Source organism: Papilio xuthus, unplaced genomic scaffold, assembly GCF_000836235.2.
Source record: "Papilio xuthus unplaced genomic scaffold, Pxut_1.1 DF827756.1, whole genome shotgun sequence".
NCBI lineage: Eukaryota > Metazoa > Arthropoda > Insecta > Lepidoptera > Papilionidae > Papilio > Papilio xuthus.
Genome location: NW_013530893.1, coordinates 5,183,520 through 5,199,965, shown reverse-complemented (window position 1 = coordinate 5,199,965; position 16,446 = coordinate 5,183,520). Strand labels below are relative to the sequence as shown.

The window sequence follows — 16,446 nt, the reverse complement described above, 5'->3', positions numbered from 1 at the left end:
ATGCTGAAATTCAGCAGGATCCATACAGCCTGTCTGGAGATACCTTCTAACAAATATCCATCCAACAATCCAAGATGAGATAAGAAAGATGAACAACGGATTATTTAAGTGACTACTTCCCAATATCTGTAGGAGTCCGTAATAAGCTAATTGTATCATATTCCTTTAATATAATAGATACACAAGTTGAATATAGAGCAGGTTTACCCTTTCCTACCCATCTCTACCACCATCAATAACTTTCTATCTTTTCATTCTTTATTAAAAACATTGATGATATACAGATATATATGTACATATGTGTATGTGTATATATACATGTGTTTGATTGCGTGTTGCCGTGAGGTTAATAGCTGATTTCCTAACATAACTCGTGTCGATCAGAGTTTATATTTCGATTAGTAAATGTGTACTAATGTGTATATGATTACTGTTATCGACACCCGACACCCGACACCCAACACCCGACACCGACATTAATGTAACCTCAGTGTAATAATGAACATGGCTGCATGCTAATCTCAATTTTATATTAAGAACAATGTTTACTTTAAAAATAAAGTATAATATTACTTTGATAGAGAAAACAGTAAGCAATTATTGTTAGGTTTCGATTTACTGCTTTGCAACAGATGAGAGCTTTGCGAGTAAGATAAATCAAATATTTATTGATAAAACATTTCAAAAAATCTTAATTTACTTTTGATAACATTATGAATATGACTGGATGTATTGATGTTTGTTAGAAGGTATCTCCAGAACGGTTAAACGAATCTGGATTAAATTTGGTATACATGCAGAACATAGCCGGGAAGAATGCAAAGGTTACTATGTTTTTTTTTTAATTGCACGCGGACGCAGTGGTGGGCGACAGCGAGATATATATATATATATATATATATATATATCTCGCTGTCGCTGTCGCTGTCATATATATATATATATATATATATATATATATATATATATATGACTGAGCTCAAAATAACGTTAACAAACACATTTTACTAAGGAGTTTTTTTACTTTTAATTCAATTAGTTATTCGTAGCGCTGCAAAAGATGTGTTAGTTTCATATTAGGAATATTGCTGGCTGGTTGTGGCTCAGATTTGCATCACGGACGCGCGAAACCTGTTTCTATGATAATAATTCATGAATAATAACAAAACAGTTGACTGAATGCTATTTATGTAAACGTCAAATAGACTGAACGTCACGAAAATATCTCACTGTCTTTATATATAATAGATATACATAAGTGGGGTTTTTATTTATGTTTCAAGTATTTTGTTCATGTACTTTATAATTGTAAGTTCTACTATCAAGATTGTTAAATCAACTTACATTATTGTTTATCAATATGTTTTTGCACATACACATTTTAAAAATACACAAACTAGATACTAGAAGAGTGTCAATAAAGAAAAGGATTTTCTTTTATCATCAGCTCACTATACGTCATCACTGGTGGGATAGGTGCATACACTAAGGGATGGCCATAGTCAACCACTCTGTCCCTGTGTGCGTTTGTTAACTTCACACATATCTTTGAATCATCATTCCTATGTTAAACGATAAATTTAACTTTATTAAATACTAATAAAGATATCTTTGTCAGTTAGGTATGTAAATATGATTAGTTGATATTCGAGAATGGAAATGGATGATATTACTTTACATAATTTATCCAAAGTAAACGGAGAGGAGATTATATGGTTGTAAGAAAGTTATTAGAAATACTCCCAGACCGCGGCGCGTGAATCTGGCTTCGCAATGAGGTCACGTACTCAATGCCTGCGTCACGATTTATTTGTTTTGTGGCCAACCTCTGACGTCACATCTCGGGTACAGGTGAATTAAGGTTGTTTTTTGAAGTGACTGCCGATCAAATCATTTGATGCGTCGCCTAACTATAATCTAATCTAATAGGCAAGGACGCTCAGTAAGAGTATTTTTTCCTTACCTATGTGTTTCCCCTTCCTCTACCAAATCCATCTAATCTTTTCTTTTCCTTATTTACACGAAAACAGTGGGAAGGCAAAGGTTAAAATTAGAAGTCCGGTACGCACACTCATGCGAACACACTTCCACTCACACGTGTCGCGTGCCAGCCATTTTTGCTGATGATATTTTTAATTTTTGTAGCTTGCAGATGTTCCAATATTTATAAATGTAAAGCAAGAAAGTTGTTTTGTTGTTTACACGGTAGAGTTAACAATGTTGTCTGAACGACAACAATTTTCCTGCAGCATTGTTGGCGGATTGTTGTCGAGCTAATGTCACTAATTAGCGTCGCTTCACATGCAAGTTATTTAAACAACGGATAAACTCCTTAATTGATTATAAAATGTACATATTAAATATGCTTATTAAAATAGACACTGTTATCGTTGGTTTCTGAGACTAAAATCCGAGTATAAAACAAATTGTTATCTTATAATAGTTTTGTCAAAGATAATGAGATGACCATAAGTTTACAGGAATTTTAGTAACCAGTAAATAAAGATTAGTCGTCTACATTTTAATGGTTATCACTTGGCAGCTTAAAGTAGTAAAGAATAAGTTACAAAATTTAGTTAAATTCGTTTACCTGCTAAAGTAAAACTCACCTGTATATAATTTAAGTTAAGAGTTTTATAAAATCTGTGTTGCGTAGATTGTTAAGTAGAGAATGTTGTTTATCGTTCGCAATCGACTCACGTAGCGCGGGAAAGGTCGCCCGCGAATTGTCCCGGTCTCCCGGACTCCCAGGCACCCCGACTCCCGGACCGCAAAGTCGATACTTTATGTGCTCTACCTCCTATTATAATATCATATTAAATCGCCACAAATATTTAAAATACCTAAGCAGGGTAGTGGAAAGTCACGTTATAATTTTCATTATCTAAATGGTTTGTATAAAACATGTCATGTTTCATTCATAAGAACATATAAGAGTCAATATGTTTGAGCGTGTATTGTTTTTCGCGGTACCAGGATGCATTTTGGTCATTTTGTAATGGAACATAAAAGATTTTACAGACTTATATAAACAAGTAACAAAAGGAAAGAAAAGTCGATTTATATTGTAAAACATACATTTCTAAAGGAGCTTAGAAATTCTAATACAAACTTTCATCCCCTATTTCCTATTGTTATTTTACACCTTCGAGGGTAACATTTTTACCTTCTCTCTGTAAAAATGGCGATACTTTTTTTTTAGTTTCAACCGCACACAACCCCTTTTTCGCATTAATAAGCAGCCTATGTCCTTTTTCATGCTCTAGACTATCCCTGTACTAAATTTCATTTAAATGGGTTCAGTATCATTAGTTATTGCGCGAAAGAAGTACAGACAGACAGACAGACCGACAGAGTTACATTTTAAGGATTTAGTTATTGAAAGTAACACAAAATGATCATTGAAGTAAAAATGAAGGATACGTAGAATATAGATGAAACCAACGTTATTCAGTTTTTTTTGTTAACAATTTGATCTCGCTTCGATGTCAGTGTGTAGTTGAATATAGTTACAGGTGACTGGGAAACGTTATTTTTTACTCACCTTTTTGTTTCGTGCGATACGTGACCAGAAGAGACGATGCCCAATTTTAATAAATTTTCTCTATTCCATATTCAATATGTGTGAACTTTATCATTTAACAGTGTAACCACTAAAGCTATCGTTCACAAATTCTCCAGTGTCCTTACATATGAAATCAAGGATAATGGCAGCGTCTTTTGTTTTTAATCGTTTTATATTATCGATTCTTAATTTTCTTAAAAAAACTTTACACTCTATTAGTAATTAAGATAAAAATATATTATTTAAAACACCAATTAGTCTTAAAAAAAACAAAAAAGTCTTAGCAAAATTTTCAACAAATCGAAAGATGCGACACAATAATTACCAATTTAATTCTCTATTTTGAAACTTTTAAGCGACAAATCGATCTCAACCCCTCCCCCTCCCCCCTGTACGCAGGTAGAGGAGGTGAGGCGGGCGGGGGGGGGGATCGTGACGCGTGTTCCTACCAGGAGACCTTTCGCCGGAACGTGATCGGATTCCGGAGCCTAACAACATTAAGTGCTTAGAAAACTACGCAATTGAGATTGAATAAAAAGTTAAGTGGCACATTATTTCTACAGAATAAGTTATTTTAAGGTCATCGTGAAGGTCACACAGGACTTTAATGTTTCAATGATTATACTGATGTAGTAGAAACGTGAGAGTTAACTTGCTAGGGTCTGCAAAAAAACTTTTAGATTTTATCTTTTATCAATTTTACCGTGCGTTTTCACTGTTGTAACATTTTGTATGCCAACAAAATATACATTGCTCTTATTCGCTTGATTATGGTGTTTTTGATATTTCAGAATTTATTAGGATTTAAAAAAGGAAATTAAAACTAAAACATTCTATTAAGTGCAGACGTAGGTTGCCAAAGAAAAGTTAACTGAAATAAGCACAATCCTAAAGAAGCACAGTTTCTCGCACGCCAGTTAACTGAACATTTTTCAAACTGCTTCCGTAAAGAAAAACTTATAAATAGTTTCCTATTTAGTTCTTTAAAATGCTCAAATTGTTACCAGTATTTCAATGATAAAACAGTTTTTTTTAGTTTGTTCTTAATAGAATATCTATGCAAAAAAACACACTATTTATGTATCTACCCTAATGTGTATTTAGTATCAAATCTACACTAAGATACTTTCTTAGTATCCGTTAAAATGTGTACGAGTCAGGGTAAGTAGATAGTGTTGTGTCCGTGAACACTTATTTTGACAAAAATATAGTTATCGCTTAAATTCTCTTCAATAGAACAGAGACAACAATACGTCGATACAATAGTACACTGCAGTTAAAAACCACATAAGGATTTTGTTCCCTAGGCGCGGCGGGCTCCGGGCGCGGCGGGCTCCGGGCGCGGCGGGCTCCGGGCGCGGCGGGCTCCGGGCGCGGCGGGCTCCGGGCGCGGCGGGCTCCGGGCGCGGCGGGCTCCGGGCGCGGCGATGGGATGCGGCACATACACTCCGTACGGACACAATACCTTTTGTGATTCAAGTTATATACAGTCCAGAGAAAAAGTGATTTGTTAAAATTTTTATAGTTACTTTATTTCCATTTTTTCCATGTAGGTACTTTGTAAATAACATTTAGGAAACAGAACAAGAACGGGAAATGAATTGCTATGGAAATTAGTTTTGTTTTGCGCAAAATTATTAAAGCCGAAGTTAATTTATTTATTATACCAGAAGTATATTTAAATAATTGGGTTTAATTTAAAACTTATGCGTGGTATTTTGTATATGTTAGATCTGTAAATTTAGATAAAGGAAAAATAAATATTTTGATCGTTTAAAAATTAAATAAATCTGTAACACTTGTGTGGGCGACTACCGGCCGGTCAACGACAAAGTGCTTCCCGCTGCACTCGGTTAAGACTCGATTCAATTCGACTTTTATTTTTTCCTTTTTAAATCTTTTTTTGCTTGAAAACGCAACTATTGTTATTTTATCTGGGGTTTTGAATTGAAAGATAATATTTTTAATTTGATTCGAAATTAATGAGATGACTTCAAGAAAATACTTTGTAAAGGGTGCTCCTATTTTGGGAAAAAGTATAATAGGTTTAAAAAAGCGTAAAACAGCTAATTCCTTGGATTATTTTTCGTTGGAGTACATGTCACCGACTGGCTTAGAATGCCGTCCGTTTGTAATTGGCCTAAGCAAATTATAAAGAGTCGATGGAGGGATGGAAGGGTCAATAAGATAAGGACAATAAATGAAGTCTTTTAAAAATAGTTGTACAAAAATGATAAATCAATGATAAATGTTTATTTATGGAATATAAAAAGTTAATATAAATGAACTCGCTCGGGTCTAGACGCGAGTCGCGGCGGCGGGCGGCCGCGCGTTGCTCTTACATTTCTCAGTATTTCTCACTAACAGGTCACAACTCTCGCTAAGTAAGCGCTCATCAAATTAATTGCTTAAACAACTTCAATCATATCGTATTTATAAGCTATTTACGCTTCGATGATTATATTTTATGTACAAATTATAGAGATAGAAAAGTTTTGAGACTGCGAATTCTGAAAAAAAATAAATTAAATACCTTTTAATATACAAACTGCTAGACTTACAATAAGGATTACTTATACATTTCTTTAGTTTAGATATCTCTTACAGACTGAGAGTGTGGGAGTTAGTATTGTAACATTAATTTAATGTTACTTATATTTTAGAATAGACTTTGTCTCACCTACTAGTTACAAAGTGGTAATGATAGTTAACCAATGACACAGCAAATAACGCAACTACCCAGAAGACAGGCGTCAAGTGGTAGTAATTCCGCGATTCATTTAATCATTGCCTGTCGGAGGCCTAATTTGTCCTTTTCCTAAGTATGAAAAAGGGGAAGTGGATTTGTCAGAAGAGGAGAGGCACAGGAAAAGAAAATATCCTGTTTAGGTAGGCAATGCATCTTGCCGCTTGCTCGCTTACTTCTTCATAATATGATAAGAAAAAACGTAAGCCCGGCTTCGTAGTTCAGTAAAAAAACTAAAATATCTCAGTCCAATCGTACAATACCAACAAATGTCCTTAAAATTTACTTTTCAATGGTTGAGGAAAGCATTGCTTGTGGTAAACCAAGCTCCCGCGGGAACCGGGTGATTTATTCGCATGTATACGCGCACATTACTGCTTGAACGTTCGGGGACGGTCGCACGTCGCATACAAAAGCAGCAATGAATAGCAATAGTGTACAATGGAGTTGATAGATGAAAGTTTAGTTCGATTCCCAGGTGTACAAATTCTGAATGATGTTTTATAAATAAACATAAAAAATAACAGTTTTGTTTTCAGTTTATTTATACAATCTTATTTGAACAACATTTATTTTTCTAATGCCAAATTGATTTTTATTGGATATAAAAATTAACACAGATTCAGATAAAGTTTTAAAATATCGCTAGATGGCGCTAGTCGTCATATAACATGAAGCGGCAACAAGTGGTAGTTAGGAGTTGCTAAAGGCTGCTGACGTCACAGGGATGAGGAGGGGTGTTTGGGGTGAAACTTCAGTTGTTCTTGATAAACTGTTCTTGTTGTATGTTACAACTTATCTTAATATACAATGGAAATCCAAACTCCAATAGGGTCTCACATGACATCTATTGTTTCAAAATTTTACATTTATTTTAGTGGAAGTTTATTTTTTTTTGACAAATATAAATACGTTTTACATTTTACTTATTACTAATATGTATTATAAATAAGAATATTTGTATGGATGGATGGATTGTCTGAAGATTTTTGCAGAACGGCTGCATTAATCTTGTGTGGGGCTATGGATTAGCACACATGTAGAACATAGTCTAGTAAGAACACATAGGCTACTAATTAATTTTTTCCCCCGTGCGGACGGAGTCGCGGGCGACAGCTGTAAATGATAAAAAATCTATTATTGATTTTTATTTATACAAATGAAAGATAATACGTATTTTTATCGACTGAAAGCAATTAAATAAATAACTGGATTCATTATATAAAATCATCACAAAATTTAATAATTCGATAAATGAACTCATGATTTGTAAAATTACGTTCCAATTTAAGCTCACAACGAATACAAAAGCTTGGAAAATTATATTAAATTTTGCATGAAGAATTTTGTTCAGTCCGTCGTCGGGGCAATTAAATTTAAAATAGCTACAGAGCGGCGCTCATTTTACATTTATGTACATACGTGTAGGACATCACAATCCGCTGATAATCGGGCAGTCAAATAAAGCTGTCAATGTTCGCAGATAATACGTGATTCGACTCATAATAAAGCCTTTGGAATTTCAAAAAGGCTCAAGATTGTTTGAATTTGACTGATTTTAAAATCCGATCGTTTACATAAGTTTATATGAGAGAGATCTTTGGATTGTATAGACATATGGCATCACTCTAAGACATTACGCGTAAGACCTGGTTTACATTATGCCAGTACAGCAAGACAGTAGCGATCAAAATCAGCGCTGGCATAATGTAAACACCGACTGGGATTAGTCTGCGAGAACAGTCCATGCGTAGCTAGCGCTACTGACTTACTGTACTGGCATAATGTAAATCACATGACCCGAGTATTTACGTCTTTCTGAACGTTCACGAAGTTTGCACAACAGCTTCACAAGAATAGTAATGGGAAGAAACGTAAACATTATCATAAAAATACAGTAAAGGAGAGTTAGCGAGTTATGAAACAAGTGCGAGTCGAGCAATTTTATATCGTGATACTTAGGAACAATGTTTTTTACTATATCTAAAAACTTAAGAACACTCATTTACGCCACGAACAGATCCTATTTCTACGTGTTATTTCTTCGACATTTAGAAGTTGTTTTCATCGTATCGTTAATAGATGGCGTTGATTCGTTATGATGAAGCAAAGGGATGTTATCTTTATTTCTATGTTATTATTACTAGCTATTTCATATGAAATTGATAAATGCTTTGAGTTTTGCGATAAACAAACATAAGTACTTACCCTTTACTAATAAAACAAACTCGCACGATACAAATGGTCAAAGTTACCAACAGTTATAATTAATGGTGACCAATTTGTTGCTATCTCGTGCGTACACTCGACGGAAAATAAGTTTTTCTCTCGACTGTACTTGAATGTCTATTAATTGTGGGTATTAATATCTCGTAATATACTAGAGTGCGCGTTCTCACTAAATAAATGAGACTCAATTACTTATGTATTATTTATAGGAAACAAACACGTGTAGAAATCACACTAGCTATCCAGAGATTTATATTTTTTAATTTATCAGAACACGTATTCCATTAAAAATAATAATTGTTGCGTCATAAGTTTATAATCTTATTAACAACAATCTGAAAATTCTAATCTTACTAATATTATAAATGTGAAAGTTTGGATGGATGGATGTTTGTTTTGAGGCACGGCGCACACGATCTTGATAAAATAGGCCAATATATTAATTTTTTTAATTCTACGCGGACGGAATCGAACATAGTAGACATGTTTCTGCAGTGTAAACTCAAGTTAAAAGACATAATGTATGTTGTTTAATATCCGGAAATTGGCAAACGGGCGAGCTGAAGAGCATTGCGACATTAGCTTGTCATGAAAGGAAATTATTTGCGAACCCAAAAATATTAGATTTCCCCTCCATTAGGATCAAATTATACAGGAAAATACTTTTATACGTGGAATAGAAATAATAATGTCATGTATTTTGTCTAACATGAAAGCAGTAGAAATAACGTACTAGGAAATTAATAAAAATGGGAACAAACGTTGTAACCGCCTCTAGCATGCGAAGATACATTCTTTCTTATAAACAAATACGCATATTGAAACCAAAATGAATGGTTTTATACATGATATTGTTAAATCCAGGTTCATTTCATATAAATAAAGATATTAATATAACATGAAAACATTGAACATATTCGCGGTTAATTTGCTAAGTGAGGCGCAGAGAGATAGCTGTTACGATCATGCGATGCCCCAGTATGATGGATGTGTTGCACTTAAATACATTCTCATTTATTCCACTAACAAGTTTTTTATTTAAATTTCGAACAAGTTTTAAAATGAAGTAATTTTTAAAGATTTTTTAATCAATACTCTGCTATGTTAAATTATTTCGAACACAATTTCAAACCTTAGGTTTTTTTTTTAACTTTCGAGTCCATTGTCAGCATTCAGTCTATTTTTAAAACGATGACGTAGCTCGTGTTAGATATACTGTCATCAGAAATTTGCGATTGATAAAATAAAATGTCTTGTATAGTTTGAGCTGAGCAGACTCAGCCCACTATAGTCATAAACGTTCCCTGCGCAGCATCGTAAAGGTTTTATCTCTATCGCTTCGTTTACAACCGACGTCCGCAGCGACGCGAGCGCCCTCGTAAAACTATCGCAACTATATTATCGCTGCCGACCCTATTCTATTATCTCTGCAGATTCAAGCTCGGCTAAGTGTTGGAGAAAATTGTTTAAGAATAAGCCTTCATAAAACGCTGGTAGAACGCTACTAAACGCAAATATCAGGAAGAATGCTTCTAACTATTAGTTAATTATGTTTCCAGGGTTGTGCGGCAATAAAAATGTATAGATCCTTATAAATTATGAGAAACCTTTACATTACACATGAATACACATATATTGTAATTAAGATGAGTTTGATTCAGGTAAATAAATGAATTTATAACATTCATATCTTGATTTATTTAACTTATAAATAAATAATTAATTATAAAAATAATGAAAGCGAAGTAACACTAAACTAAAAACCACAGTCTGTTTAATTTTTTTTTAAATAATCCTAAAACTGGTTTACTATTTGAATACAAATTTAACAGCCAAAAGTTTTTAATAATGTAATTTGTCCTGTCTAAAATACTGATTCTATAACTATTCTATTTAAATTATAAACTATGATGTAGTTCTAACCCTCCGATATGCTTTCTAACTCTATAACATGTCTGTGTTTCTTTCCTTTATGTATTCCATCGAATTCATTCTGTATATCTTCCAACGTTTTTCCTTTTGTTTCTGGCACAAAGAAGTATACAAAAATAGCACCGACTATACTGCTAACTGCGAAATGCCACAACGCCCATCCAGGGTGAACCATATTGACCAAATTCTGGTAAAGTTTGGTCACACCGAAAGCGAGGAACCAGTGGAAGCCGACCGTGATCGCGGTGGCTCGTCTAGTCACATGCGGGGGGAATATCTCTCGGAGCATCAACCAGGGTATGGGTCCAACTCCCGCCGCGTATACACTAACAAAAGTGCACAGGGTAAAGAGTGGTATCCAAGTACTATTGATAGAAGCATTAGATGCTTTAAAATGGTAATACAATCCAAGACAACCCAAGCTAAGAGACATCGTAAGAAAAGAAAAGAGAAGTAAAACGCGTCTTCTTACTTTCTTCAGTAACATCGTCGAGAAGTAAGTAGAAGATACGAGACAGAATCCGAGAATTATAGACGCTCCTGGAGGTGTCAATGATATGGAAAATGTCTTGAATAATTTCTCAGCGTAAAACAACACGGGATAAATTCCACTCAATTGCTGGAAGATCATCAATCCGAATGAGACTATCAGAGCCTTAACATTTGTTCTGGTAGTGAAAAGTTCTTTAAATGTCACTCTATTCTTTGCGTAGTTAAGTGTGTGTTCTTTTAAAGCTTTAATTTCTGCTTTCACGTCATTGTCGATGCCTCTGAAGTATTGTAAAGCGGCTTTAGCTTCGCTGTTCTTGCCTTGTGATAGCAAATAGGCTGGCGACTCGGGGATAAAGATGAAAGCAACAAAGAAAGCGACTGGAACACTCGCAGATAGGAAACAAAGCCATGATGTACTGTTGACCAAACCTAAAACAAAAAATTATTAAAAATAATTTTATGTATAAAGGAAGTTAATTCCAAAAAAGATTATTAGTTTAAGAAACTACATGTTATAAGTAAAAATAAAGTACACGTAAGAAGTTACTTAGAGGTTATGAAGTAAATCTCTTTACCTAAATAATACGCTACTTTAGAAGTAAATAACATTCCTTACAGTTATTTCATATTTATAAAGGCTTTACAAAGAATATATTATGTCATAAACATAGCAGAAAGTGGCTTAATGGATACGCGCAAGAGTAGAACAACATTTCAAGTACATAACGATTTAAAATAGCGTTATTTGTCTGATTAATAATATAGCTGTAACTAAATTGATTGCATTTTTAACGTTACTTCAAAATAAACTCTTAAAAAAGTACTTTTGTATGAAAATTTCAAAGGATTAAACCTATTAGACATGGTTATAGCACTTACCACAAATGTACCCAAAGAGCACACCACAGGAGAAATGTACGTGATAGAAGTTAGCGAGAGTCGGCAACAGATGGCGCTCTGCTATGTCCTCGATGTAGGGGGGGATGCCCACGCTAAACGCGCCCACAGCCACGCCGCCCACGAAACGACCCACGTATAGACCGTACACGTTGGGACTGTCAATTACACATTTAGTTGAATTTTTTAACTAAAAACTGTCGGCCACAAATATAAATGCAAATATATAGATTTAGTGTCACTGAAAATATTGATTTGGTGTAATTTAAGGTTTAAATTCTTATACGTTTGAGTATTAAAAAAAGAATCAGTATAATTTGGTATCGCTCAGAATTCTCAGCTTGACTTCGATTGATTCACTTTGTTCAAACAATCAATACGATTAAGTAGAATTTATTTTAAAGAGTTGTAATCAATTTCAATGCATACCTTGATGCTACCAATATCCATGAGACAAGAAGTGGCAACGCGAGATATAAAAGAGTCTTCTTCCTGCCAAAGTTTTCAGAGATCAGTCCTGAGGGCACGGCGCCGCACACCGCGCCCAGACATAGCAGCGAAGACACCCATGACGCTTCTATAGGGCTTAACTGTAGAAATATTAATAGATATAAAAAAAATTATGTAAAGTGGGAGTATAGTAGAGAATATTCTTCGTCTATAAAACGTCGATTCTTCATTGGCCAATAAACTTAATTTAATTTTGTTAAAAAATGTTAACTTGTTTGTCTGTTGTTTTTTGTGATTCAATTGTTTTTCATAAAATATTCTAAACGCATAAACAGTTTTATATTTAGAGCTCTAAAAATTAACGGTAGTATTATCTGTCTGACCTTTGTTATCTGTCCCTTTGTCACGATATGTTGTTTCAAAATAGTCAATCAACATACAAAATAATCACGCCATAGAAATAAAACAAAACAGCGTTATTATCTGATCGCTTTTAAAAATAAAGAAGTTAGGTCAGTTTTTATAAGTTTAACTGTATGAGTTGTTACTTGCTCACCATAAGCTTTGGATGCGTGTCAGTTTGATTTCTTATCACATCAGATTCATGGTCTGAGTACATCTGGAACATAAAAACATAACAACTGAAATTAATTATAGGTATCGATGTCATTTTATGAAAGATAACGAAAAAGAATATTTCCTTTCTTATGTTTCCCCTCCTTCGCTAAATTCACTTCTCATTCCCATCTTCTCTTTATAACAACATGATGGGAAGTTAGCGGGACCAGAATAGGCCGCACGCAGTTTATACGAATTGAAAATTAGTTCATAATGTTTACACAGTAAATGCATAACTAAGTAAACTGTGTTTGCGATGACTGCATTTGCAAACTATTCATAAGACTGTATGTATGTGCATTGGTCGTATTGTTCGACCGCACAAAGGCTTTTGTACCAACACCCTCGCTGTACATACACAATGCAAGAAATAATGTTTGTAGTTCTCTACTAAATTATATTAAAAGCGTTAAAGTTCTCGCGGTAGGCAGGCTGCATGTTTTATTCCACTATTATGTATGCGTATGAGGGGAATTAAAAAAAAATAATTAGTAGCCTAACGTCTATACCAAATACCATCGGGATTCGTTCAGCCGTTTCGCAAATAGCTTCTAACAAACATACATCCAGATGGATGTATAGATAGATGTCTATCCATCCAAACATAAGCATAACATAATATTAGTAAAAATAAAGCCAAATAACACATTTACTACGACACTAAGGCCAGCTGATTTTTTCAGCACAGTATTAAAAAACTTAATAACTAACCTATGTGTTTTTCAGCGAGAACCGTTCCAGAGATACCTTTAAACAAATATCCATCCATCCGTCCACCAATCCAAAGATTCGCATTTATAATATTAGTAAGATTTGCTATTGTATTTTGAAGAGTATATCAAGTTAAATTCGTGAATAAATCACCGAGTTAATATATCACTTTTGAACGTCTTTGGGATATTCATAAGCCTATGAAGGTCCTTAATTAACGAAAGGAAACCACATCTATTGTTAGGGAGCTTAATTAAATCAAATGAAGTTCGCACTTACTCCCTGCGAGCCTAGTTAACATTCACAAACTTACTAAATAAGCCTCAAAGAAATTCTATGCTTTCTTAGTATTTATAATTAAAGTGGATTTAAACTTATTCTGATATGAAACTATATTTTTTATGATAAATTATACTGTGAATGAAGACATAAACTTATGCTATATTCTATATCAAATGAACAGTAATGCAAAATAAACTATTTAAGTCAAATTCCTAAGCTTAGCTAATGCTTCAAAGGAGTCAACGCTAGCGTTGTTATCATGAGCATGGGTGCTTAAGTGCTGAAGCTTTCAAAGCTATAGTATAACGTTAAGAAAAGACTATGAAAACATTGTCTCTACGTGTTTCAAGACATTATTATTTCGTAGAATTCAAACGGATTAAACTTACATCACAAAGAACTATAACAAAATAAAGTTTAATAGAAATAAATGGCGAAATTCCTTTTAATTTTTTTCGGGCAGATTAATTTTGATGGTTAAAAGAACATTTCTCACCTCAGTAGTGGTATTCAATAAAGCTGATGATGACCAAGCTATGCAAACTCCGGCAGCGAACGCGCCAAGGTTTACTGCAAAACGGATGAAATCATCAAACATATACAAACAAACAAAAATCGGCTTTACTTTTGTTAGTTTAGATTAGTATACAGTTGATACTTAACATTTAAACAAGATGTATATCATACCTATGCCAGCTGTAATGTACTGTGTAGTGATCCCAGATGTATCTCTCTTGATATCAGGTACTGTTTCCAATCTCTTGAGTACTTTAGAGTTGCCATTCGCGTTGTCTGGTACGTCTGAATTAGTGTTATTATTGTTACTGCCATTTCTATTTTCTATTAGTGTTGTGGATGCTCCTTCTTCTAGCTCAACTTCACTGAGAGTGCTATCTTCTGCTGTAAAAAATAACAATATTAGATTACTTCTTGCTGGAAGTCGATTTTAAATACTGTCATGCTTTTATTTTGTTTCTTACTATTGGACTCATTTGTAAATTTACTACTTGGTGGCTCAGGGGTTAAGCACTTCACTTGCAATCTGCAGGTCCTGGGCTCGAATCCCACCATGTACCAATGTGTTTTACATTTATCTGACGTTCTTACGGTGAAGGAAAACATCGTGATGCAACCTGCACATATCTGAGAAGAAATTCAAAGATATGTGTGAAGTCAACCAAGCCGCACTAGTGTGGTTGACTATGGCCTATTCACCCTTAACTTACGGTAGGCTCTGAGTGCCTCAGTGGGGACATATTGTGAGCTGATGATGAATGATTGGTTATTACTTTTTAATATTCTTTTCTAGTTATTTAATTGATAAGTTTCAATTAGTGTCAACTATTTGGCCTTGTGTCTCCTTTCCCCGTTTTGAAGGTGACGCGTATTTATCTTTTGTATAAACATCGCGTACAGATTGCAGGTTCGTTGTGAAAACATCGCTATTTGTTATTAATTAACGATAAACTGTAATCACTTTAGTTTTCTCTCGTTTATGTAAACATGGCGAGACTAGTTGTTGTATTTTATACATTGTATACTTATATTTTATAGTCTGGTAGCAAATATATTCGAACTTAAAAGTTAAATAATGGTAATAGATAGGTCTAAAATCTTACAACAGTTTACTTAATGAGAATAAATTAAAATCTGTGAGTTTTCCACTGTCAAAGCACGCGTTAGAAAACATAAAGTTATCTCATTTTTCTCAAAGACAATGAAAGGGATGCTATGTGTTTACGTGTGTCGGCTACCGGAGTATTGCGTTGACACAACGACGCCCGCGCACCTCATTGAGTTAACTTTAAAAACTTTTACGTTACATTCTACGAATATATAAACACGATTGATGTTTGACTAAAGTTTTCCGCTTCGGTTGTATTTTGTTTTCAGTTATGTAATTATATTATATAAATTATTTGTCATCATGCATTTTAAAACAGTTGTTACTTTTAATTAATGATATTCAATTGTTTATTGAATAAAGCGTAAAAATATGTAGTTTTATTTTAAAGAATTTAACGAACATCCTACGTTCAATAAAATCAGTAAAATATCTCTGAAATATCGAGATTGTATTATGTTTGATAGATAAAAAGTTAAATAGTAAGTAATGGACAAAATAATAAAATTAAATTAAAGATCAAACATACCTTTTTCCATGTTGTAACTTGTATTTGTATCAGGTGAGAGATAATATCAAAGAGTTGTTATGAATGACACATAATTAATGTATGTTACAAGAACTCTGTCGCTGAATCTGTGACTATGTGACTGCGGCCGTCATCTCGATAGCTGTCGGGACGCAGAAAAATAAAGTTGCAGGGGAGATAAACTATGGGTAGCGAGTTATTTCAATTGTTATCTTTATTTCATTTATTTTTTAAACGTGACAAAATTATTAAATCGGTATCTTTGATTTTGAGTATTAATAACATTTTATGCGAAATTATTGCATGTTATTTTAGTTACGAGTTATGTACCGATATTCCAATTGTAATATTATAACGATAAACTAAGCCGA

The 16,446-nt window shown here is 33.8% G+C and overlaps 1 protein-coding gene across 1 annotated transcript; it reads right to left on the bottom strand.

The window, feature by feature from the left end:
- Window positions 1-10,269: 10,269 nt before the first annotated feature.
- Window positions 10,270-16,220, bottom strand: st4 (sugar transporter 4). The gene is made up of 7 exons (XM_013310269.1): window positions 16,076-16,220; window positions 14,610-14,822; window positions 14,419-14,492; window positions 12,868-12,930; window positions 12,291-12,451; window positions 11,844-12,019; window positions 10,270-11,393 (listed from the first exon to the last, which is right to left on the bottom strand). The coding sequence occupies exons 1-7, from the start codon at window positions 16,083-16,085 to the stop codon at window positions 10,459-10,461; spliced, it is 1,632 nt and encodes a 543-aa protein (XP_013165723.1). The 5' UTR covers window positions 16,086-16,220; the 3' UTR covers window positions 10,270-10,458.
- Between the last annotated feature and the right edge of the window lie 226 nt (window positions 16,221-16,446).

Coding starts and splice junctions, on each gene's coding strand:
- st4 (XM_013310269.1), bottom strand. Junction 14,493..14,609: donor GTACATTACAGCTGGCATAG/GTATGATATACA, acceptor TCCGTTTTGCAG/TAAACCTTGGCGCGTTCGCT. Junction 12,931..14,418: donor TATTGAATACCACTACTGAG/GTGAGAAATGTT, acceptor TTTATGTTCCAG/ATGTACTCAGACCATGAATC.